Raw genomic sequence first — 27,540 nt, 5'->3', positions numbered from 1 at the left:
TTTTGAGTTCAAAGTAAAATTTTGAAATAAAGATTTAACTTTCCTGTGAATTCTGAAAGTTTTATACTCTCAGGAGCAGTGGGTGCAAGGTTTTAGACATGTGTCCCCACTCTGAAGGAACTTTCCTTTGCCTTCCTCATCTCCCCCTTAGATGGTGTCAAGACTACAACTATTCTAAAGCCCACCTAGCTCAGGACACCACATGAATTTACTCTTTGATTAGGAATTATAATGGTAAATTTTCTAAATATATTCTACATTTGCATCAATTTGAATTGGTAAAAAATTGTATCAGTTTTTAGTTGCCTAGCAATGAAGTAACGTGCTGTAACAGAAAGAGCCCATGTGGAATCCAACACACTTGGAATTGTACCTCAGTTCTGTGTGACCTTTGATGTCCCTTAACCATCTTGGAACTTCACCTTCCCGGTTTGGAAAATGAGAATCCTGTTATCTACCTCCCAATCATTTTGGGGTTAGGTAAGAAAATAGATGTGGCAGTACCTTATGGCTTAGATGTGCTAATGCCCTTTGTTTAAAAATATGCGGTAGCCCTGTGGCATGGGGCTACTTCATATCTTGACTTTTTTCGGGGACTGTTGCATATGGAACACTGTAACACACTGCTTTCTAGACTACACTGTAGTCTAACAATTTACATTTTTATTCATCAAGTTCACAGTATCTCAAGGCAAACTGCCTACCAACCTTGATAATGCCGTTTTACTATTATGGATGGAAATCTGAAATGTCTCTTGCTCTTTAGCATTAAATATTGAGTGGAAGTGGAACTTTTATTGACAGTTTTATTACTTTATTTTACTACCACACGTTTTAATGTGACAGTAAAGCAGCGAAACACACATTAAATAAGTGCTGCGATAACTTGATAATGACCTTCCACAGATTATTTTCTCCAAGAAGGTTGGTGGCAACGAAGATAGGGAAATGTGTTAAAGGAGGAAGCAGGCAGACCCAGACAGAACTAGGGACAGTTCTTTAAGTGCCTGAAACACATCTGAGCCCTCAGCATGTGCTGGCACTGGTGCGCACAAGATGAAAAGGTCGGTTTTTGTCTTCCTTATCTTATAGACGGATGTGGAGCCAGAGACACACCGTGTTTATGCAGAATATATGAGACAAATGCCATTATAAAGATCTGCCCCAAGTGTGACGGACAGGGCCCTGATTCGGTGTGGTGAATAAGACAAAGCCTGACAGTTCCTTCACACACAGGGAGGTGCTGACCAGCCGAAGAGAGGAGGAAAGGAAGTTTTAAGAAAGGGAACAGCATGTGAAAAGGCATGGAGGTATGCCAGAGAATGCCAGAACGATTTCCTCAGGGAAGTGGAAAAGGTCCCATGAGAGGGAAATATAAGCTGGTGGGGGAAGAGTGGGTCAGGAGTGTTTAATCGGGAATGTGAAGACCTTCCCAGGCCTTGCTAATGCCCCTGATTCTAACAACTCCGAGAGCACTGTCTGTATACTTGATACTCATTTGCACTTAAGTGCTGTGCCATGGTGTTCCCCAGGAGCGTGCCTGGGAGGCACAGGCCTTCAGCTGGCAGCTCAGGCGGGGAGAGAAAAGGATGCCTGGAGGTGCGTATTAGATTGACTTCTTCACACTTCAACTGATGTAACTGGCTCCTTGAGGAAAAACCTTATAAGTCCTTTCTCATTTAGACTCTGAATGCTATGGATTCATTTACTAAATATTTGTCAAGAGCCCACAAGCATTACTACTGAAGACTTGAGGCTTCCAGGGTAACAGAGGGGTCTGATGTTTAAAATTACAGGGAACGCATGGTTCTCTTGCTTAGAAGTAGTTTAGGGACAACCTCCACGCGGAAGGGACATTTAAGCAGGGATCTGAAGAGAAGGCAAGAGTGGGAGAGCGCCGTTTCTTAGGCAGGAAGGAGAGGCTGAGCCAAGGAAAGGGAAAGAAGTACAATAAAAGCTGAAGCTGAGACAGCACAGGAGCCAGTGTGGAGAGCTGATGGAGAGGGAGGCCAGGGCTGGACAGCAGGGGAAAGGCACCTGTCATTCACCCCTTCCATGGCATGGGCACTGCATTAAGACAGACCAAAGCATTGCCCTCCTGGAACTTATGTCCTAGTGGAGGGAGATAGACAAACATGCAAAATCCATACCTGGTATGTCCGACTGTGAGAGCAGTGATGTGGCAAAAAGAAGCAGGGAAGTTTTGCTAGTGGGCCTGGGAGCTAGCTATCTCTCTGGCCAGGTTGTTGTGGCATTTGGGATTGTTCTATTCATGGCCTGCAAGTGCCACGAAATGTGTTTTCATGGGTCTAGATGTCTACCTTGAGTCTTGAAAACACTCTATTTTTAAAAGTATTAAATACAATTTTTACCACTTTTTAAAAAGGAAGCAGGGAAGGGGACACGAAGTGCTGGCAGCAGCTGCATGGGAAGGAGTCTGTATTTTATGGTCTTTTTTATTAGACATGGTATAATTGGATTTGCATTTTAAAAAGATCTCTGTCTATGGGACAGAGAAAGTCTGAAGGGGAGAGAAGGACTGTGGGATGATGAGCTAGCAGGATGCACAGTGAAGCATGGTGGGTGGCTGAGGCTAGTGCCTGGCACTGCAGATACACCTCTTAAACACCCAGGCATTGGGAAAAAGAATGGGTACGACTCAGGGATGAATTCAGTGTAGGGATGAAGTAGTGGAAAGAATCAAGGGTGAGTAGTAGGTGCTGGCTTAGATGAGTGGGGAGTTTCTAGAAATATTTATTGATACTGCAGACCAATACTTACCTTGGGGGCATGGGGCAGGGAAGGCTGTGGGGAAAGATGCTCAGTTGCATCTTAGAGATGAAGAGTCAGAGCTACACGGTTAATCTAAATAAAGATATCAAATAGATAGCACACCTGGTATGGCCGCAGATCTAGCAGATAGGACCTGGAGCTCCTCTGAGCTGGGCTGAGGACAGGGACACGGAGCTGTAGGAACACACCCTGGGAGTGATCAGACCCTGCGGCTCACCCCTCAGTCCTCAGTCAGGAAGCAAAATGGGTCCAAAGCTGCTACAGTTGGAATGCCGGTGCAGCCCCTCACAGCCTCTCCTGTGTGCCCTCCACACTGTCAGCAGACCTCAGGGTGACAAGGGGACCTTAACCACAACACCAAGACACCAGACTCTACGGCTTCCCATTCTGTGTTTTCTATAATTTGAATTCTGCTATTAATTATTCAAAAATATGTCATTTTCTGAGCATAACTGCTGGATAAAGATACATAATGCAAATATATTATGAGCTCTACACTCTCTTGGGGACTAATAAACATATTACCACATAACATGTTAACCAGTCGTCTCAGCTAAATCATCTTCGATTCATAATCTGTGCAAAAGAATAGCTTAGGTCCACCTTTCTAAACCCGGTATTAAAATGCTTCCAAAGGTGTCCAACTGATGAACTTATCAGGAAGAATTATAAATTGCTGACTTGGAATTTCTAATTTTACCAGTATCTACAGATTCACTACATTGCTACTTTCTTTAAAAATCATCCTTGGACACTCCAGATTCCACCCCAGAATGGGGTGCGTGTGTGTTTCACACACCCAGGCGGGGTTAGAGGCGGCCCGCAAAGGCACCTGCACGGAGGGCCAACGATTTCCTCTGCGGGCTGGTACCGGTCACCTGCAGCAATCATTTCTCTGCCCTCACTTCCTCTTTCTCTTTGACTCCAGTGAGAGCTCCAATAGCCACAATGAAATTAAAGACCCAGCTCATGGATAGGGTCGCCTAGGTAACATTCAATTTTCTTTGACATGGGTGGATGACAGGTGTGGAGCCCAGAGCCATGTTCTCTTAACTTCCATGGCAAGGTGTTATTTTTCAAAAGTCGCTATAGGCCCTTCTGAGGGTGAAAAGGTATGTCTTTGTTTTCAAAAAATTTATAAACTTTAAAAATAATTAAAGCCGGTATGTGATCAGTATGGTATATGTGGGTCAGATATAATACTGATAAAATATAGAACAAGAGTCATAATTTCAAAGTACTAAGAAATTATTTTTAAAGAGAAAAAGATACAGCTAATGTGTCAAAACAAAAAAGCGTTACCAATGTCCGCCTAATGAGCGAGTAGGCTGGACTTGCTAATGTGAGAGCATAACTGAGGACAAAACAGTTAAAGTGGCCACCTTTCTAGGTCTACATATCCTTCTAGCAGGAGGCATATTAATATCTGCTGGACAAGCAGAGTTCCGCTTTATAACTTAAAATAAATTGCCACATAGCCTCAGAATTCGGGCAACAAGCAAACACACAAATTGAGAAATAGTAGCAAAGGTCAACTAATCTCACATTGTACTTAGTAGAGTTATACCTGAATGACTCTGACAGATAATTATCTTTTATTCTTCCAAGTACCTCTTAGGGCTGAATAACCCTGTCAGGTTATATCTATATGCTATATACAACTAACCGCCCCACTCAATTTATGTCAATTTTATCTGGTTTTATCTTGAAATGGGAAGTTCTTATTGTCTAACCACATCCTTAAATTGACTTAAAGAGGATTACAGGTTTTACTCACAGAGCCAGGTTTTATAGTGAGGCAAAAAGCAAAGTGCACCGAGAGCCTCGAGGGCTGGCTCTGAGGGCTGCTTCTGCAGCAGGAGACTTGTTCACTGTGCACTTGTGTGACACAGACCTGCTGTGCTCTCATACAAACAGACTCACTGTGCACTTGTGCAGACTGGATGTGCACTTGTGAAAACACTTGCTGTACATTTGTGTAAGCAGACTTGCTGTGCACTTGTGCAAACAGACTCACTGTACACTTGTGGACACAGACTTGCTGTGGTCTCATACAAATAGACTTGCTGTGCACTTGTGCAAATAGTCTGTACACTTATGCAAACAGACTGGATGTTCACTTGTGCAAACAGGCTCACTGTGCCCTTGTGTACACAGAATTGCTGTGCTCTCATGCAAACAGACTCACTGTGTACTTGTGCAAATAGTCCGTGCACTTGTGCAGACTGGAAGTGCACTTGTGAAAACACTTGCTGTACATTTGTGTAAGCAGACTGGCTGTGCACCTGTGCAAATAGACTACTGTGCACATGTGTAAATAGACTGACTGTGTACTTGTGCAAAAAGATTTCCTGTTCACATGTGCAAATAGACTAGCTGTGCACTGTGTGATTTATTATTATCCAGGTCTCAACTTCCCAGTCAATAATATGTAGGAGTCAGATGAAATGAGAAAGAACTCAATTTTTTTTTCTTGTAAATATATTCTGTCAAGAACTGAAGAGACAAAAACAGAACTGTGAAGGGTCTGAGATTTTACCCAACTTTCATATTAACAAGTTACCTACTCTAGTTTCACAGATGTTGGCAGAAGATGTGAGACACCTAGGTCAGAGATAAAGGACTTCATTACTAACAACTCAGTGAGTAGCATAAGCTTTAAGTTGCTGTTGGACCCTTTGCCCCTCAAGTCCCATGGGAGTAATACAAAGGGTCCAGGTCATGCTGCACATGCAGGAGGTCTGTGTTACATCTGAAGAACCCTGGGCTTAGGAAATCCAAACCTTTTATTATGGGTGTAAGCAAACCTGCCTGCCTTTTGCTCCAGAGAGGTACACTGTCTTTAGTATATTATACCAAACAGTAAGACAGCCTGTCCTCTACTCCAGCGGCAGGCACTGTCTCTATCTTCCAAAGCTCTTCACTATCAAACACTCGTGAAAAGACAGCCCAGAACAAAGGCCATCAGGGCCTCTGCTGGCAAGATGTGCCAAAGTATGAGAGGCCCACGGAGAACTGCATCCCAACAAACAATTCAGGTCCCATACATTTCTCTCATTATAACTGGACTCAAGGTGAGATCCACAATGAGTATGAAGAATGGATTTCCAAGTAACCGCTATAGCAGTGGTTCTCAACCTTCCTAATGCCACGACCCTTTAGTACAGTTCCTCATGTTGTGGTGACCCCCAACCATAAAATTGTTTTCGTTGCTACTTCATAACTGTAATTTTGCTACTGTTATGAATTGTAATGTAAATATCTGATATGCAGGATGTATTTTCATTGTTACAAATTGAACATAATTAAAGCATAGTGGTTAATCACAAAACAATATGTAATTATATATGTGTTTTCTGATGGTCTTAGGCGACCCCTGTGAAAGGGTCGTTTGACCCCCAAAGGGGTCGTGACCCACAGGTTGAGAACCGCTGCCCTATAGTAAAAATTTCTAGTATCTCTACTAAAATCAAGAGGTTTTTTTTTTTTTTTTTTTTTAATGAAAAGCAAGGTTCTTTGCAGATCTCAATTCTGATTCATAGTATATAAGTACCTAATCTTGAGCACATTTACTCAAAATTAGAAGAAGACTTTATCCAATTTCTCAACAGTAATTTGACTACAAGTACTTCATTCAATTCATATCAACTATAAGGGACCCTGTAAATTAGTATCCAGCATTCATTCTCCTTTCTTCTTTCCCAGCAGCTCCCCAAATCCCTAATTTCATTCAGCTATTTAGTTGTCCACAACTTGTGGGTCAGGGACAGCTGATCCTATCCCTAGACCCAAGAATACACATATTGTGTGTGTGTGTGTGTGTGTGTGTGTGTTTTAAAAAGAGTGGGGTTAGGTTCACAGCAAAATTGAGCAGAAAGTACAAAGATTTGCCATATACTCCCTGTCCCCTCAAATAATCTGCCCCCCACCAGAGTGGTATATTTGTTACAACTGATGTACCTACCCAGAGTCCACAGTTTACATTACATTTTACTCCTGGTGTTGTACATGCTATGGGTTGGGTCAAATATATAAAGACATGTATCCACCATTATTTCATACAGAGTATTTTCACTACCTTAAAAATCCTGTGTTCTTCCTATTCACCCCTCTCTCCCCGCTAGCAACCACTGATCTTTTCACTGTCTATATAGTTTTTCCTTTTCCAGAATCTCACCCGGTTGGAATTACACATACTGTGCTTAGCCTTTTCAGGTTGGCTTTTTTCACTTAGTAATATGCATTTACATTTCTTCCATGTCTTTTCATGGATTGATAGCTTTTCTTAAGCACTGAATACTTTTGCATTGTCTGGATATACCACAGTTTATTTGTCCCACTGACTGAAGAACAACTTGGTGGCTTCCAAGTTTTGGCAATTATGAATAAAGCTGTTATAAACATCCATGTGTAGGTGTTTGTGTGGACATAAGTTTTACTCCTTTTCGTACATATGAAGGAGCACTATTGCATATTTAGTTTAGTAAGAAACTGCCAAGCTGTCTTGATAAGTGAATGTACTGCTTTGCATTCCTATCAGGAATGAGTAAGAGTTCCTGTTGTTACACATATTCACCAACAAGTGGTGTTGTTATGGTCCTGGATTTTGGCCATTCTAATAGGTTTGTAGTGCAAGGGTGCATCTTCATTACTCCAAATCATTATTTCTCAACTGGCAACACTAGCATCACTTGGAATTTTTTTTAGAAATATAAATTACTGAGCCCAATCCCAAACCTATTACATCATGAACTCTGGTGGTGGTGGTGGGGAACCCAGCTATCTATCACTTAACAAGCCTCCCAGGTGATTCTGATGTAAACCAACATCACTGAAGTACAGTGAAATTTGAGAATAAGGACACTAAGTCAATCAGTTCATAAAAATTCCCAGTTATTATTACTGGTACTTAATTGGCCTAACAGATTGAAAGAAAGGAGTTCTATTCTATGTTTGAGAAAATATTTCTCTCTCCCTTCTGTCATATTTGAACAAGTATCCTTTTCTAGTTGCTTCTATGACTATGAAGTGGGCTAGCCTTGGGTTAAAGCCAATGCAGGAGAGATTTAGAAAAAACTAAAGTCCCTGATAATATTGCTGAGCCTCTAAGTCAACAAACTGCAAAGTGTGATTTATCTATGGACTTCCTGTTACTACAAGTTAATAAATTTCCTTATTGTTTAGTCTATGAACTGGCTTTCTGTTACTTGCAGTCCAAAACATCCTGATTAAAACAATTTATTTGTAAAGTCTGCCCTAATGTTTATGCTTTCTTTTAGAACTTCCTTCCTACACTGTTCTACGAATCTCTTCAAGCTTTGCTTCATATAAATACGCCCTTACATTGCCAAGCCATGGAGAGATACAAATTAGAAAACAATGTCCATGAGGCCAGAGTACTTACCACTGTGTCCCCAAAGCCTAGGAGAGTTACTCTCAAATAATAGAGTATCAATAGATATTTGTTGAATAGATTCATAAATGAAGCAAATCAAGATTAAGTGTGGGGTTATTTTAATTCAGTTATGTCTACTCAGCTTCCATACCACTGTTCTTCTAAGCGGCTGCTTGATGCCTCCTTATTCCCGGATATCACATCACATGCCCTCCCAGAACAAAAGTGAGAAAGGCCCATTTTCTTGGCTCATCATTAAAGAGTGAGAAATCTTTCCCAGAGGTCTTCCCAGCCCTGTAGACATCTGCACAATATTTTTGATCCGAATTTTACTGATGAAAGACCTCAGGAAAAAATAAACTCTTTAAAGTTATTCAAAGAAAATGTTGAAAAATACCTTCTAAAACAAGATTGGAAAGTGAGAAACCACAAGGAAAAACAATGATTTAATTACTTATGCTACTACATATCTGGCCATCTACCTAGAATGAATAAATTTATGTTTGGATTGAATTGAAGTCTAATGAAAATTTTATCATATATTAATATATATGGATAGTCCTAAAGGGTATGATTGATTTAACTACATACAATTTAAACATTTCTCCTTAAAATGTACCACAAATAAAGTCAAAAGGCAAATGGTGGAATGAGGGAAAATATTTATAAAATATATATGATAAACAAATGACTAATAACTCTACTAATAGAAACCATTCCTACAAACTGAAAAGGAAAAGATTGGAAAACCATCCTAAAGATAAAATAGCAATCTGATGGTGCAAAAAATACAAAAAGTCAATAAACACATGAAAGAAAATGAAATACAAATTAAAATGGTAACATACCATTTCTAAATCAATAAACTGACAACCAATTTTAAATAAGCTTTAATATTCACTGCTCAAAAGCATGTTCAGAAAGTTCTGTTCTCACACCTTGTGGGAGTTTACTAGTAACTTGCTAGCCTTCTGGAAAGTAATGTGAGATCTAGTAATATCTTAGATGCACTTTGGCCCACCAATTCTACCTTAAAAGTATAATTTATAGAAATAAAATTTTTTATTATAAGGAAATTTATATATATATATATATATATATATATATAATATATATATAATTTATGTATCAGTTTTTTTATAGAAAATAACAAGAACCTACCCATCAAAAAAGGAGGGCTGAATAATTAGGGTATAGATACTCCAGTATAATAAATAGTTACTACTAAGAATGAGTTAAATCTGTATACAAATATATTGCATTAGACTTTAGCAACTAAAGAGATGTTTGGAAAATATTTAGAGATGTAAAGTAGATTTTCAGAATACTACTATGTACAATTTCATCTCATTTTGTTATAATTAGTAAGGAGTAGACCTGGGACATACATTGACCTTTACTGTATATATCTACATGGGCATAGAGAGAGACGCCGAAGGATAAACACCTATGTATTACTTCCAGGCAAGGGACTGAAAGAAAGTTGAGGAAATCTCCTAATAACTATTTTATCATATATTTCTGATTTTTGCCTCTTGCATAGCATCTATGATTTCAGCAATTAAAATGGATAATTAACCAGATATAAACATTAACAAATCAAATGTTATTCATGATAAATTCATGATCCAAATTAATAGCAATATAACCTATCTAAAGAGAATGAAATAACTTGTACTATTTAATGAAAAAAATATTTTCTTTTTTATTGGTTTTTAGAAAGGGAGAAAGGTAAAGAAACAGCAATGTGAGAAAGATACATTGATCTGTTGCCTCCGTGACTGGGGATAAAACCCACAACCTAAGGTATGTGTCCTGACAGGGAATTGAACCTCTGACCTTCCTGGGTATAAGGCAACACTCCAACCAACTGAGTCACACAGGCCAGGGCAAACGGAAATATATTTTAACATCTGAATATTCTCTACTGATTATTTATACTAGAAAGGGTTTTCAATGCCAGTTATTAATATGAATCTACAGTCTCTTGTTTTGATCTATATGAAAGAAATACCGCTATTTGGTTGGTAGAAATATTTTACATAGTTTTATTACTTTTATTTCTCATTCTACAAGGGTAATAACATGGATGGAAGATCAGCAATTTTGACATCAAACAGTGCTATTATCTTTCTTATTTTAATAATAGGTATAACCTTACTTTCTAATAAAATGTCTTGTATTTGTAGTTTTAATTTCATGTATCTGTATTATTCATTTTTAAAGCTTTCTATTCACTTGTAATTTATTCTAATAGGTAATGTAATCACCAGTTCTTTATATTCTTAAAATTAATTTATAAAAAATATTACACAAACAAAGGAACATGGTTAACCTTTATAAACTAAAATTTTGACATATCATCAAGCTTTTATAATCTGTTGTTATTACTGTGGAGATTTTAGCTCTCATCTATTTCACCTAGTTTGAACAACATAAGCAGCATTATCCTTACAGATGAAGTAGGCAAGTTCTATTTTAGTGGCCAAATATCATTGCATGTGTTAGGATAAGTTATCTGTCCACATTAATGGGGACAAATAAGCCGAGAGCAGGTTTGATAAGGGAGTGCATCTGAAAATGCTTAGGGAACAATGGACAGAAGTACACAGCATGTATAAGGTCAAAGATAAAATCCACCTATTTCCCAATTCATGAAATTGGTTCTGAACATGCTGAGTTTGAGATTCCAGGCACAAGCAAACAGCATAGCTGGTTGGTTAAGAGTGAGTGAACTTTTCCTAATATGTTCTGAAGACAAAGGCCATTCTGGAACTGGATCTTCTGCCCATGGGTCAGAGGCGCAGAATACAAGCCTGCCTCAGAAGCAGCCTTCATAGTGAAAGATTTTTCCCGTGTATTTCAATTCCTTAGATCCACAGCGTCATGACCCCATCACCAATCTCATTCAATAAGGGTCCTCTACCTTCCTGAGGTCTGTAGGCAAATGAGCAAAGGGAAAGATAACCCCTGAGACATCTGGGTCATACCCCATAGACTGCCTTGCTACTCAAATCAAATGATGGTTGTCAATCTCTGTGTGTTTGGGGAAAACTTAGAGGCCCTCCCTCTTCAAAGAGTTAAAGTGTCCAAAATGTTCATCAAGTCACTAATAATTGCAAAACGTCCTATACCACAGACTAACAAGATCTCACAGGTCAGTAAAACATTCACATTCTGTTTTCTTTGCCACTCTAGGTCACTATGTTGTTCTATCCTGATAACGCCTGAAGAGTCAAAATGTTCTCCTAGTTTCTAAACATGTTGTCATTTTTTGACATGAACTTGAGAAGATGCATATATCTTTTGTTTTACTTAAGGCAAACTGCAACTTGATGTGTGTGTGTGTGTCAAAAAAAACCCAAACTACTCAGCTTAATAATTCTATTGGGAGATTTTTGCCATAGTAGTATATATCCTCAGATGTAACAAGTTTCTTAATTTTACAAAAGGATCAGAATTTATTAGCAAGCCTACAGAGTTCAGGGTAAACCTGGTGAACCAAGTACTCTGCTAACCATTTTTTATTCCTTATCCCATTTCATTCTTCCAGCAGTGCTATGAAGAGGTGTTAGAACCGGTAGGAAATTGATTAGAATTATTAAAAAACTTAGATTCAGGACATTTTAGTAATTTGCTGAGTTATTTTCTAGCTCAACCTAAGACAGACTTTAAAGTGAAGGAAGTTAACCAATAAACATTTGTCTTCTCTAAATATGTCCAACATATGCACAAAGCAGTGACAAAATTACAAACCTTTGTGGCAATTTAGAATGGTCAATCATACTACAAGTTATATAAAAAAATATAAGTATGCAGTACATATTGATTATGTAGGGGACCCCAGTATGTAAATGCTTATATAGAGACCATAAAACACAACTCTACTGAACCATAAATTTGATAAGGCATTTAATCTAATACAAATTAATAATTTCATTGAAAATACTTTTTTTTGCTAAATATATGAGATTTGGGGTAAAATTTAGATGACCCATGGTATCTTTAAATATTGTGCAAATAAGATTTAGTAACTGTCATCCTTTTTCTAGAAGACTCTGTTGTGGGAAGCAAAGGCATCCCTAAGCATTCCAGTGGCCTCAGTACCATACTCAACATACTGTAGTTGGTATTCAATAAGGGACAAATACTGATAGCGCTGATGTTTCACTGTGATAGTGAAACCCCCTTTACAGAGACTGATGGAATCAGAGTATTAGAACAAGGAATCTGCACAAGCTGCTAATTGACAGACCTACCTACAGGGTGGGTATGCATGAAACACAGAATTTATTCTTTTATTTAAAATATATTTTATTGATTTTTTTACAGATAGGAAGGAGAGGGTTAGAGAGTTAGAAATATCTATGAGAGAGAAACATGGATCAGCTGCCTCTTGCACACCCCCTACTCGGGATGTGCCCGCAACCAAGGTACATGTCCTTGACCGGAATCAAACCTGGGATCCCTCAGTCCGCAGGCCGACGCTCTATCCTCTGAGCCAAACTGGTTAGGGCCAGAGTTTATTCTTGTATTATTAATTATTGTTTTGTTTTCCATATGAACAACTGTAAGCCTCCTTTTGCCCCATCTTGTAAAAAATGTGGCCTCGAACAGTTCTGTGATATTTTTCAGTGTTAAATGACCCATCACAGGCACAGCTGGGTGAGGTAACTGATAATTTCCAGATCTTTTCATTTTCTCAAACTCCTCAGCCTATTCAAAGCGATGCAGGAAGCTGCCTATAAAGGCTTCCGAACAGGGCCTGGAAGAAGGACTGCTGGCATACTCATTCTTCACAGCCAAAAACCCTGCCCGACACCTTCTGGGAACTATCTCTGCACTCAATGAAAGTCAATGGATGACTAAAGGCAACTGTGTTCTTCTGTCTGATCTTTTCTTAGGTTATTTTTATTTATCCATTGAATTTCTTAGGGTAACATTGTTTAAGCACTTCTAAACCTCCCACACAAGATTTCTCTGTGTGGCCAAAGAGTTTAGTTGGGAGAGAATGCTGGATTGAGGTTCAGGTATTACAAAGCCAGTGGGGCATGAAGATCTATAAGGAAGCAAAAGAATATATTATAATAATAAGGTACTACATTGCTACTATGTTATTGTCCTCTGCCCAATTCAATGTTACTCAATGCTGTCTTTATCTCTGCAGTCTAATAGGGCAGATACTTTTTATGGCCTTCTAATGTTTATAATTTAAAAAGGTTCTTAATGGCTCAAAGTGTTGGAAATGCATTAAAAACATCTTGACCTTTGGCAGAGCTATTTTAGAATTAAAATTAGGACACTTTAATTTTTTTCTCCTGGTAAATAAACTTATAAAAAAATAAATTCTGTTCCATTCAATGAGGTCCTTGGCCTGTATTCCTTCTGAATAACAGCCATTGTTAGATCTGAGATGAGTTCCTAGCTGCTCCCTTGAGGGCCCATGGGGCAGCCCTGTAAGTCCAAACACATGTTGTAAAGCCGGTGGCAGCTTTGTACAGAAAAGATAAATCTGACTCTCCTTGATTTAGGAAGAAAACAAATCCAGTCTTGGCAGTGTTTAATTTCAGATCAGCACCACTGAAACCAGACTGGTTTTTTTTTTCTCTCTTACAAGAGGAACTAAGAATAATAAATAAATAGACATGGGCCGGCCTTCATTGGAATGCAGGCATCATGCAGTTTGGGCTTTGTGAAAGACCCCCTTGCCAAAAAACCTACTCAGTACTCATTTCCCATAAGTGAGTCTCATTCAAGTGTACTTAAAATGAGCCAGTCCAGTGCCACATTTCAAAAACAGGATGGATTAAAATTTAAAAAAAACAATATCAACCTAAATGTCATGTGGTTTAGACTGGACCTGGTGGGAAAGAGTATGCTTCTACATAATCCATACTAAAAGACGGTCTCAGGTATATGATAAGACAATACAGAACTTTAGCCTTGTAGTTAGCAGAACATTCCCATAGGCAAGGATGTAGGACCTCTGCCTTGAAGGGCTGCTGATCCCTTGCTCATGTATGGAATGTGTTCATCAAAGTGGATGAGCAAGATAGGAGAGGGCTACACAGGTACATCTGTTCTAATGCAACAGTACAACTACCATGTTGGAAACAAGAATAGGTGATACAGGAAAATGTACATCATAACAGGTTGGCACAAACACAGTCTCTCTGAGACCAAGGAGCATTTGAAAATGAGTGACTGGAAGGAGATGAAACATATGTCCCACCTCTTGTGTCGCTAAAAGTACTACAGATGAAATGGCTATAACTGCATATCATCAAAACAACTGAGTAGAACAAAATCAAATTGTAATGTAGCACATATTCAATGTTTTGATTATAGTTATGTAAAAGGTTCTAATTGGTATATATAAAACAAATATACAGCTCTACAAATAGGTATTAAACTCACTCACTCTTACTAGTTTAAAATGATGGCATTATTTTAAAAACCCTCTAATTTCTTATATTACTCTTTATTACTGACCTATAGAAACCTGACTGTTGATGGGATGGCTATAATACTCTGACATAGTACCTCTAGGTACTTATTTGTAATTTGGCTCTCTGGAAACACAGCAGCACTACCTTCTTTAGTAGGCAAGATTTCCATAAGTCATAAAGATAAAGGATTTTTAATTTAATTGAAAGTCAAAGTTGGTGCTTACAGTCTCAAGAATTCCATAAGCTAAGCATATGTAACACAATTATCAGAGTAATTAAAAGGGTACAATTACACATGCTATAATATGAATGAATCTTGAGGACATAATGCTATACTATATGCTAGACCCAAAAGGACAAATTCTGTATGACTCCACCTATATGCGGTACACAGAGTAGTTGAATTCATAGACACAGAAAATAGAGTAGTGGCTGACGGAACCCAGGGAAGGAATTATGGTGAGTTGGTATGGGTACAGAGTTCCAGTTTTGCAAGATAAAAAAGTTGTAGAGATCAGATGACTATACTTAACATTATTGAACTATGCACTTAGAAATAGTTAAGATAGTAAATTTTGTTATTTTACCACAATTAAAAAATTTTAAGATAATATTTTAATAATCTCCTGCCTGTCCACTCTCTATCACTTTCTCTATTTTTCTTCAGAGCATTTATCATATTATTTATCCATGGAGACATATTTGTTTATTGCATGTACATGTCCTCCCTCCAATACTCCCAAATTTATCAGTTCTGAATGCAGGATCTTGTCTTGTTATACCTTTAGGGCCAGGGAATGTAACTTGCAAATATGGATGCTCAATAAATATTTTAGGAATAAATTTTTAAAAGGTGTAATTATTTGTTTTTCAAAGATTTTTAGTTATATTAATTCTAAAGAACACATTCAGTTTAGCTTTTTTTTTTTTCACTCTCACTAGTCTTAATTGTTAAGTCTTTAGTTTATCATCATCCTTCTTTGACTCCTGGGGCCAATTATTAGCAAGCCACTTAACCACAGTTAAACAATAACTAGGATATATAAAAAGCAATATCCCAAAATAAAACACATAAAAAGTCCACTGTGAAAATTAATCTAACTGCATTATCCGTTTCTCTTTTTCAAGTAGCTACCACTTAATGGCTTGTGATATGCAGGCTGCACATAATTATAAGAATAGAAGACATAATAGAAAACACAAACTAAATTGCATTTTGCTTAACCGGATACTGAAGTAATTTAAGCTCTCTGAGGTTACCCAACCATAGCTTAACTGCAAAGTTGGAAAATAACTAGATATGTGTTTAACTCTTGAAACTAGTTCCTGACTATAATCATTAAAAAAAAATACCCCATATAGCAGAGCACTTTTATAACTTGTAAAATACCTTTATAAATAATATATAAACTAATATTCAAAAAAACTCTGACAGGGCAGATGTCACTGCCTTATTTAAAGATGAGGTACACCTGGCCTGTGTGGCTCAGTGGTTGAGTGTAGACTTATGAACCAGGAGGTTGCAGAGTCAATCCCCAGTACGGGGCATGCAAAAGGCAGCAGATCAATGATTCTCTCTCATCATTGATGTTTCTATCTCTCTCTCCCTCTCCCTTCCTCTCTAAAGCCAATAAAAATATATCTTAAAAAATAAAGATGAGGAGGAACATTGAAACATGGAACAGACTGATGAATCTCAGAGGGAAGGGGGGCAGAAGGGCAGGAAGAGATTAACCAAGGACTTATATGCATATATACATAACCCATGGACACAGACAATAGTACTGTGAAGGGGGCCAGTGGGGAAAAAATACTTTCAACAATAAAGATAAATTAAAATAAAAAAGATGAGGTAAAACCACAAAAGTTAAATAATTTGATCAAGGTTGGAATTTTCAGATGCACAAGAAGCGAGAACTCTGGAAGTGTGCTACAATACAATTCTTGCAAGATTTCGGAGCAGGTAATGAGATTGTGTCTATTAGCCACACATGAAAATCAATTCCACTGCACAGAGCAGGACAATAAATAGTGATCTGGCCATTTTAACGCAAGAAGCAAAATAGATTTTCATGGATGTCACCAAAACATGATAGGACAGATCTCATTGGTTCAGCACAAAAATGAAAAGAAAGCTTGTCCCAAAGAAACAGATTTAATTTAAAAGAACAAGAGAATGATGTCTGTCATCAAGTCAATGCTCAACTGCAGAAAATCCTATGAGCCCATATTATAAAACAGCGGTCCTCAGATTTTCAGCGTATCAGATTAGTAAATTTCTAAAACATCTAAGGTAATGAGATCAGGTTGCTAACATCTAACTCCTTTGATTGAAAATGTTAAATAATTTTTAAAAATTTTAAATGGCAGTTAACTTTTATTAACCACTTGCTATATGTAAGATTCTCTTCTAAGCACCTTCTTTCCATTACATATTAAGGTGTCATGGCCACGCGACAGCACACATGTTACTATTATCTACAACCCATATATTGTTATTATCACCCCTGTTTTATAGATAAGGCAACAGAGGCCCAGAGAAGGTAAGCAGTTTTCCCAGGTTACATATATAGCTCTGGGCAGAGCAGCCAGGTCCCAGAGCCTGTGTTCTCAATTGCGGACTCCGGCTCTAGTACTCTCTGACATCATCATTTCATAAAAGGGGGATATTTTAGCATAAAACCCAGGCAGGACAATTTAGAATAAAAGCCACTTCTTAAAATTTAATCTATTTAGCAGTATTAAAAACTCACCATTTCCCCCCACCCCTTTTGCTCAGATTTTTTTGTAAACCTCCACTGGCTGGCAAAGCAGGACTTGATAAACATGATTATGGAGTTCTTGGGCAAGGATAACATAAGAGCGAAGTTCAGACTATCAGGGTAGAAACAGATGACACACCATCTCATTAGAAAGAGAACAACACAGGAATCATAGAATCTTTATATTGAGATTCTTCAGGTTCAACCAGCTCAATCCTCTTCAGAGTACAGGTTCCCTTCTATACTGTCAGGTTCTGCTGGAATGGATAGGCCATTGGAGAGCCTCTATTCATGATTCAACTCTAGACAAATTTGCACATACACTGTTCTTCTCCACTACCTTTCTAATTTCTTTCCATCATTCCTCACTGGTTGAGCAAGGTTCCAGAACCACTCCTATTCTAGGTGCTATCTCTTGAGCACAGTCTGTTTTATGTTCTTTTTCTTAAAATGCAGGAATAGAAATAAATACAACAGTGTAGGGAAGCTGAGTAGAACTGGTAGAATAAGACTATCACTTCATTTTGCTTTCTTAACACAATCTAGGATTATACTAGATGTTTTGGGGGGATGAGGAAATAGCATTATAGATAATTAATACAGTATGGATCATATTATAGATTCATATACATTTAAGCCAAACCCTCAGTCTCCTTTTTTATATATGATGTTGCTAATTTTTATTACTCTAGTTCCATACTTGTACTCTTGGCTTTTTACATCATACCGGATGGATGTGGAGTTATTCCTCCTATATATCACCCTAATATTCACCCACAAGTTCAAGCTGGTCAAGGACATTTCCACCGACTTTGCAGAATGCTTAGAGCCCCTCCCAGTTTTTGAGATCCATGACTTGCTCTTTATGAACTGTAAGTGCTCACAAGCCATCTGAGCAATAGTCTGTGGCCACTATCCAATTTTACAGTCTATAGTTTGTAGCAGCTATCTTTTTTCTTTGTAACTCAGTCTTCTTTCCACAATGTCCCACTGCTCACCAACAGCAGTCACCAGTATCATCTTCAGATTTTTTCAAAAGCCTCAGGTCAAGAAAGTGTATCTCTTCCCCCAGTAAAAAGTCTCATTTGACTTCACTTCCCTCACCCACATACTATGCCTCTTATTTTAGTTTTGATTCTCTCACCTAACAAATCCTAGGCCTGACTTGTTCAACTACAGTCATTTCAAAAACATTTAATGTCAGTGCATGACATACCAGGAATAATGTCAACGGCAGGTTGCAATGGTAAGAGGAACAGAGTGCTTTATCATTGGGATTCCTTGCTTAAGTGAGGCTTAATACTTTAAGATACAGTGTTGGTATGCAAATATCAATTCAAAATTTGTTTTAATTTTATTAAAAAAGGACTGTCAAGCTATTATAAAGGCTCACTGTCTCTCTGAGAGTTATATATTTACACATCATGCAGCAATAACAAAGAGGCTTCCTAAAAACAGAAATGCAGGCATTGTACTCCAGGGAAATGTATATAGTAATTGTGTCAATAACTGAAGTATACGGCAGCAAACCAAGAGAAAAGACAAAATATGTAAAAACAAGGGGACTAGAAACATAAAGTAGGTGGGGTTGTAGATGGCTAGAATAAAGCATTGTATCCTCTCCCCAGTCTTGAGAACTGAAATTCTAACCTTTTGAGAGAGAGGGAGACCCCAAACAGGATTGGCACACCCCAAACAGGATTCCTCAAAATAACACTGAGGTGGAATAACACTGAATGTACTGCTTACAGGGCCTGCTCAGAGGAGGACAGAGATTATGCAGGCTCTTATCCCACCTGTGATAAGGAGATCACAGTATCTACTCTGGATACTATATAGGCAGTTATAAAATAAATTACAGATTTGAAAGAAATTCCTATATTATAAAATTACATGTACAATGTTTTCCACAGCTATGGTTTGCATTACAACAGATAAATTATTTCACAAAAAGGAAGGGACATTCATTCAACTAAAGAGAACAAGGAAATGACATGGCTTACAGAACTGAGGAGAAAGGGTTATCAAACTCCTTCCTCCTTTGACCCGCCAATCAGGGCTGTGGGGACAAACAGTCCAAACAGCAGTTCTTACTCCAGAGAGCCTGCACTGAGGGTGACATGAGCATGCCGGTCTGGATCTGGCAAACAAACTCGGGCCCATCACCTATCCCCAGAAGAAAAATCTACTTGCTCCCCTTTCTAACAAAAACCTTAAAACAACTAAATCAAACAAACAAAAAAACTAAACAGAATTTTTTTCCATGAGTTTTGAACTTGTGGAAACAGTGTACTCCAATTATAAAGAAAAGATGAAACATCTACAACTGTTAAGGTTTAATCATGTCTCCTACCAGTCAGGGTCAAACTGTACTCTCAGTATATTTAAAACTAAAAAAAGAAATGAAAGTGATGTATGTCTTCTTAAATAATGCTATCTGAAGAATCAATTAACTCCATAAAAATTTATGGAATTTCTTCACCTGAAGCCACAATTGAGTATAAAGGGGCTGTTCATTTAAATAATCAAAGAACACTTCAGTATCCCAATATACAATTTCTCTCTACTTCTGGTGAGAGAGGAGCCACATAGAAACAATACCATCTCCTCTAATGGGAGCTATCTTCAGGTTTTGATTTTTACAGGACTCGCCATTTCTCTGTCCATCAACCCTACTTTTATTTAAGCTGCAGAGCGGGTTCAGCACAATTAGAACTATATAATCTAAACTCAAAGACGGCATGCAGCCCACAAATCCCCCCTGCTTATTTAACAAATGGGCTCCATGTCATTGGCAAGCAGCCCTCCATTAAATATCCATCAATAAAAACACAGCTTTAAAGCTATCTCGTAGATGAAATCTATTATTCCAAAGCTCCTCTAGGCTATAAACCTATTAACTGTGAACATAAAACAAAGGGCCCAGGAGGAGAGGATCTGACCTATAAACAGACACATTAAAGCAGATATCTGTCAACTTTAGTGATAATTCCTACTTGAACTGTGTGGTACTCATGGAAAGGTGTAAAGAAAGAATGGTAAGAGAAAGGAGTGGAGACTGCCTGAGAGATACTCCAAGCCTTGAGGTCCCCAAATACACAGGCTGTTGGGCTACTGTGCCCAGGCAAAGGGAATTATCTGTCCTGTTCAGGATGCTGCCAGAGCTGGGGGGGCGGTAGGCACCTGATGAACACCAATGCTGCAGGTCAACACCCATGAAGACAATGACAACAGCCCCGCTTCCCACACTCACCAGCACACTTCGTTCTTGTTCTGAGGGCTGGCCCAGGAGATCCAGTGCCACCCTCCCCTGGCCTGGTGAGGAGCACGCTGATCTCATACTCCGTATCCGGGTCCAGGTGCCCAATCTTATAACTCGGGGAGTCCACTGGCTGCCGGTCATTCCAGCTCCCACTTGCCGTGCAGTACTCCACCTCTCGGGCAATGATGGGCCCGTCACCGTTGATGGAGTTGGCATTGAGTTGTATCCACAGGTAGGTTGCCCCCACTGAGGCCAGCTGAGGTGGAGCAATTGGAACTGGCGGTTCTGAAAAGCAAACCCAAGAACCATCTTTCAGACACTCTGGTCTTCAGTTTTGAAGGAGTTAAGCACAAATCAATTATAAAAATATAGAAGACATTAACATTTCTGGAATAAATTGATTAAAACTGTTTAGTTTAGTTTTTTTAATACATTTTTATTGATTTCAGAGATAAAGGGAGCGGGGGAGAGAGAGAGAGAAACATCAATGATGAGAATCATTGATTGGCTGCCTCCTGCACGCCCCGTGTTGGGGATTGAGCCTGCAACCAGGACATGTGCCCTTGACTGGAATCGAACCTGGGATCCTTCAGACCACAGGCTGACGCTCTATCCATTGAGCCAAACAGGCTAGGGCTTGTTTAGGTTATTAACAAAAAGTATCCTGATACAGGTTCTCACAATGTTCAAATGTGTGAAATAAACCATTTTAAAACCTAAGCTTGCTTGAGTAGGTATATATCTCCAGTTTGTTTTAGAACACTTCTCATTTTTCTCAGCTACACAGACTTCAAAGGATCTTTTACCAATAAAGGGGCTTCTTAAAGCTCTCGCAAGTGGTAGTATTTAAGCTCTAGGAGGCACTCTATTGTCAGCCTCCTTATTGAGAATGTCTTTGAAATCATCAAAGGTGCTAGTTTTCTCTATCATTAAATTTCACTTCTTTATTTTTATAGTAAAAATATCATCACTTTAAAAACAGGGCTGAAATTATGGTTTATTTCATCATAAATGCACATCCAAGAAGACTCATTCCCAAGAAATGATCACAATGGATTCATTTAGCTTCAGGAGAAGCCAACAGTCTAGATAATGAAGTCCACCATGCTGCTGTTCTGGGCACTTCCAGTAATGGGTCTTATTAAATCAGTGAATAGAAAGGAAAGCTCTGAAGCAAAGCACAAGCTATGCTCACTTGATGAAACTCTAAGTAATCAATAGCAAACACTCTTTACAACCCAAGAAAGTCTCTCATTAAAACCTGAAACCAACTCTTTTCCCATATGATTGTCTGAGAAGAGAAGAGAGAGACAGATAATCTTGTTTTAAATAGTATTCCCAGTATATTATTCAGGGGCTAGTTGAATGGCTCTTCAGGCACCATTGAAGGCATTCCATATGCCAATGTCATTATGAGTGGTATCACACATCATATTAGGAAAGATGATAACTGTATAAAATACTATACTAATGAATCTCCATATTAAAAAATAAAGATCCAGTGATTTATTTTAAAAATATTTCTGCAGGTCGTTTGTGCCTCTTTGGTGTGTTTTTGCTCTCAACTCCCCATTTAGCTCATATGAATGCATAGAAAATAAAGCACGCTACGTTCCATTACGCTTACGCAGGCTTGCATGCCACAACTTCTCTCTGCTCTATAGCACATGCACCTAATTGATCACAGTCATGCTTCCTGCTGAATGAAACCTCAGGGCAGCTAGTACCATCTGACCTTGGCTTCTGAGACGATACCAGGTGATCCCTAGACTGACTAAAACACCAGCAACATCAGTTCCTTTTGCTGGGATGGGGTGTCTTTGTTCTTTTCTGTATTCAAGGTGCAATAAGTCATGTGGACTTTCTAAAAGAGCTGGGGAATCTTAGTAGACGGAATCAAAATAAGACACTAAAGGATTAATTTTATTTGGTGGAATACCAATTTAGTGTAATTTACTAAAATATTGTTCCTATTGTTTATAAATTACAAGTTTGTGTTAACTTTTCATTTTTTTAAATAGTTCTGGCTCAACTCATAATGATTTAACATCAGTTTATTTCATTAGGGTGATTCATTGAAACAGGACATGAAATGGGCCTTTTATAGTAGATCCTAAGACACTTATGCAGCTAGATTGAAAGAGCAGTTAATTACTCTGATGTTGCAAATGCTAGCAAGGATAGCTGAACTGCCATTCAAAATACAATTCAGGGGCAAGGCCACAAAGGTTAGTGAGCACACCAATTCATTTAGGATATTATCTGTAGCCTAAAACAGACATATCTTTAATTCTTGTCCTGAGAATATTTTCTCTATTAATTCCCTATTGAGAAAAAGTACCAAATATATTAAATCAAATGAGAGATTTAACTAGAACCTGGAAATAATTGAAATAGATATTCAAAAGGAATTGTGGGTTGCTGGAAGCATTAGTACAAAAATGTCAATATTTAAATTTGAATACATTTCCCAAAGGGAAGGAAAGAAGGAAGAGAGGGAAGAAAATCTATACTAAGTGATAAAAAGCAATTTAAAATATTTGATTCAAGTGAAAGTGAAAAGACATCATAAATAATTCTAAATCATACCAGCAATAAAAGAATTTATACACATATAGATACATATACACATTTCTAATTGATATACATATGTGATTGCCTAATATATATCTCATATAATTAAATAAGAAATTGACATATATGATATATACATGCATTTTAGAAATTATATAAAATGTTTTTGTTGTTGATTACCAAAAGCAATGATGCTAGAGGAAAAAGAGGGTGGAGGGAGGTTGAAGAGGGGATAAATGGTGATGGAAGGAGACTTGACTTGGGGTAGTGAACACACAATACAATATATAGATAATGTATATAGAATTGTACACCTGAAACATACACAATTTTATTAACCAGTGTCACCTCAATATATTCAATAAAAAAAGAAAAAAAGAGCAATGGTAGATATCAATAAGATAAGAATAATAGTTAAAAAGTAACCTGGGCTTCATTTGGGAAGTTGGCACCAAATCAGTGTGTGGCCAGCCATAAGAAAGTTATACACTCCATGGAATTGAGTTTTTCCCGTTTTTTTTTTTTTTTAAAGCCAGCACTCCAAATATTACATGCCTATAAAAAACTATTAAAATAGATACAGGTGGCCTAAAAATGTCATTATATATTTTAAAGTAATCATCTCAAGGTAATACTTTATTGAACTAGTAGAATCCAGCATCGTATCTCATCCTATATAATAAAAGTGTAGTATGCAAATTGTCCCCTCCACCAGGAGTTCATTCAGGAGTTTGACCAGGGGGCAGGGCCAGCTGGAGGAAGGGAGGGAGGTCCTGGCCAGCAGCAGTGGCAGGAGGCCTGGCCAGTGGTGGCAGCAGCAGGCGGCTGGGGGAAGGGAGGGAGTACACAGCCAGCAGCCAGCAGCCACTAGGCACCCTACCAGTGCACGAAATTTGTGCACTGGGCCTCTAGTTTTAAAATAAAATATTTGCAAAATATGGCTATAAAATAGTAAATGGGGGAAAAGTCAACTTGTAGATTTGAGCCATGAAAGCCAGATGTCACAGGCTATGGCAGTCTGCAGGGGTGGGAATAGACGCCTGGATATTTGTATCACAATGAGCCACAGTACCTCTATTCTGTCATAAGACAGGAAAACTTATGCATAAGAGGGAACACAAACCCACCCAATCTGTGGGTTTGTTTGATCTATCAGACTAGACATTTCTACTTCACTTATAACTTCCAACAAATTAACTTTTTCACAGAGGCAGTTTTTAGAGAAGTGACTTGATTTGCATCATATTGATCATGAAGCATATATGCCTCAAAAACACAGGCTGTGGCTGGTCACTGCGATGCTAATATAGCAACCACAAATCAGGAACAATCACAAGGAACTAAACCAAGGTGAAAATTACAGAATAACAATGACAATAAAGAACTGAGCCGTGGAAACACCGTGGCTGCTCTAGTGGATTGGTTGGTAAACGGTGTCCATTTTCCACAGGGAGACACCTCACCTCCCAGATGCTTCCGCAGAGTCTGGTGAGCATGCCTATGAAGAGTCTCGGTTTCCTTACAGGTAGCAAACCTAAACTCAAACACTAGCCAGAGCAGCTAGTAAGAGATTCTCTAGAAACCAAAATTCACGGGATCCGATTTGGCAAATAATTTTCAAGCAGATATTCGGAGTGAGCTTCCTGACACTGAACACCCTTGCTGCAGATTAAGACTGCTGGAGGGAGGCTCGCCAATAAATGTTTTCTCTCATAAGCCAGGGCTGACTGGTAATGGCAGCAGTGATTCCACAACAGAAGCACCTGCCCAAATCACCTCTTGATTTTGTAACGGACTATGACCCTCAAGCTTCTGATTCAGTATGGGTGATGTGGGGAAAGGGAGAATAGGTAGGCAGGCATTTATATTTTTTTAAAATTTGGGAAAGGTCCTACTGACATGCATTCCCAAATGAAGAGCACTAATGCACTGGAGCAGAGAGTAAGCATCATCCTGTCCTCCTCCCCCTCCCCATCAGGGCACCAACAGGTGCTGGCTGCTTACTAGGCACCCTGATCTAAGTGCTGTTCACAGACTTTTTGTGTGTGGTCCTTCTGGTAGATCTATGGGGCAGGTAATACTTTATGTCTATTTTATACATGAAGGAACAGAAGCACAGAGAGAATACGCTACTGGCCCAAGCCCACAGAGCTAGTGCTGGGGTTTGAACCCTGCAGCCTTTAATACTGCCTGTATAGAGAAATTTCCTGGCCAAAGCAATAGCTCATTTAAAAGAGATCAATTTTATGCTCCATATTTAGCAAATTCAGGGGGGTACGTTTAAAAGACAGGCATCATTCTATTCTGCTGGGATGAAACAGCCACGGTCTGCCACACGTTGTCTAAATATGTCTCATGGTACATCTAAAAGTCCAAATTATCCTGTATTGGACCAAGACTTGCCTTAGTAGTTTAATACTATAAACTCCTCAGCTCACATACAAAAAAGCATTAAACAAGGTAAAGAAAACTTATCCCTTCCCCTGTTTTTCCCTCATCCCCAACCTTCCTGCATCTAATGGCTCAATTTTTCAGTCATGCAAAATATGGTAATAGAACCTAACTGCAACATTATAAATGTTAACTTAGAATTATCAATATGGCTTGTGTGATATGACTGAGCATTTTTATACTGACACTGCTTCATTTTATTAACCATCCTGCTATCATAAACACCCTGGCTGGTGAATATTTGCATTTTAAGTGATTTTCTATCAGTAAAAAAAATTTTATTCCTTAAAAAAATTTATAGGTTGTAATTTCTGTATACAGAGTTGGAAGAAGAACTTGCCAAGAGCACATTCATTGCTTCGTATGCAACTAAACCAACGTGAACAAAATACATTTTTCAAAAATACTGCTCACATGCAAAATTTGTACTTAAAATGCAATCCATCAATATAGCCTGTCAACAAACTACTGTTCAGAAACGTACAAGGATAAGTTTGAGCTTAAAACAAATAACGAACTCACTACCGTGTAAAATATCTATTTTAATAGACTATTTGGGGGTATAAAAATACATTAAATACCTTTAACTACCAATTCAGCATAGTTTGATACGCCAACACCTCCTTCTGTGCGAATCATGCAGCGGTACTTTCCAGCATCTCGTTTTGTCGTATTCACAACATTAAATGAAGCTATGAATCGTCGGGAGCTAGTCACCTTTATTTCCTTCAGAGGAGCATCTCGTACATCAATGCCCTGTATAAATGGGGGTAGGGAAGGCAAAAAGAAACAATATCAGCTGCCATATCGAAACAGCAAGACACCTGATGATATAGCATTGATGTCAATTCCATGCAGATCTTGGTTCCATTGTTTATTACCCATGGGCAGTTGTTCCAGGAGAACAGCTGGCCAGGAAACTGAAATTCTGCTGTATCAACAATTTCAAGATTGAGGGATGCAAAATTAAGTGTGCAGACTTGTCTTTTTTTTGCCCCTTCAAGATATTAATTTTGTTAAATTAGCTCAACAGGAGGAGAGAAAAAACATATGGAAAAATTTTTTATTTTGCTCCCAAACTATCATTATTTGGTCTTTTCATAAAACGTTATCATTATTTTCATGCTTGGCTAGGAAACAAAATTAACTCACACGTTACCCTATGACTGACCTCATTTTATATATGAACAAATAAACAATTTATCAAAAATTACATTTAGAATGTAAGTAGGCATTAGCATATTCCTTCTTGAGTAGGTTTGTAGGACTCATCCAAGCTTCATGATATTGCTCCTGAATGTACACAATCCAAGCAGAAGTATATGCTTAATGTTACCTGATACTGAAATGCAACAAGAGCAGGTCCTTTTTACATCCCATAGTCTCAGGACCACATAAAGCAGGTCCCACCGCTGAGGCAGCTTCATCGTATACTATCCCTGATACATTAAGTAAGTTTTTAGTTTGCATACTTGGAAACCCATTCTATACTTTCTATAGTTTAAAGCCCAAAAGAAGTTTACCAATTTTAGTTCTTTTTTTAAAATAATTTTCAGGAAAGAGGCTATATTTAAAATGCTATTTGTGAGTGATAAGAGAAAACAATGAGCAAAGACCTTAAAGCTAATGCACGATGCCACACACTATATCCATTTACTCACCTAGCAACCATCTTGGGGTGCCAACCCCATGCTATCATTGTGTTAAGACACTACTAGGCTCACAGCAATGAACTAAAGAAAAGTGGCTTCAGTTAGTGGGAAGTATAGGCCTGAATACATAATCACCAACGATGGCTTAAGTAATGAAGGCACAGATCAGGTGGAGGCCAGAAATCACAATGTGACCCAACTT

At 38.3% G+C, this 27,540-nt stretch overlaps 1 protein-coding gene across 5 annotated transcripts in view; it reads right to left on the bottom strand.

Annotated features, from left to right (window-relative positions):
• Positions 1 to 27,540, bottom strand: part of PTPRM (protein tyrosine phosphatase receptor type M) — a 650,734-nt gene that overhangs the window by 312,218 nt on the left and 310,976 nt on the right. For all 5 annotated transcript variants that reach the window (XM_070420643.1, XM_070420639.1, XM_070420640.1 and 2 more), the window contains exons 6-7: positions 26,268 to 26,442; positions 20,653 to 20,946 (exon numbers count right to left, since the gene is read on the bottom strand). In XM_070420643.1, the coding sequence (XP_070276744.1) occupies positions 20,653 to 20,946; positions 26,268 to 26,442 (469 nt within the window). The remainder of the gene's footprint in view (positions 1 to 20,652; positions 20,947 to 26,267; positions 26,443 to 27,540) is intronic.

This window comes from Myotis yumanensis, unplaced genomic scaffold (assembly GCF_028538775.1).
Source record: "Myotis yumanensis isolate MYYU_CA2020_CCGP unplaced genomic scaffold, mMyoYum1.0.hap1 SCAF_7, whole genome shotgun sequence".
NCBI classification, from domain to species: Eukaryota; Metazoa; Chordata; class Mammalia; order Chiroptera; family Vespertilionidae; genus Myotis; species Myotis yumanensis.
Note: the sequence above shows the minus strand (reverse complement) of the source record. Positions and strands in the feature narration are given on the sequence as shown.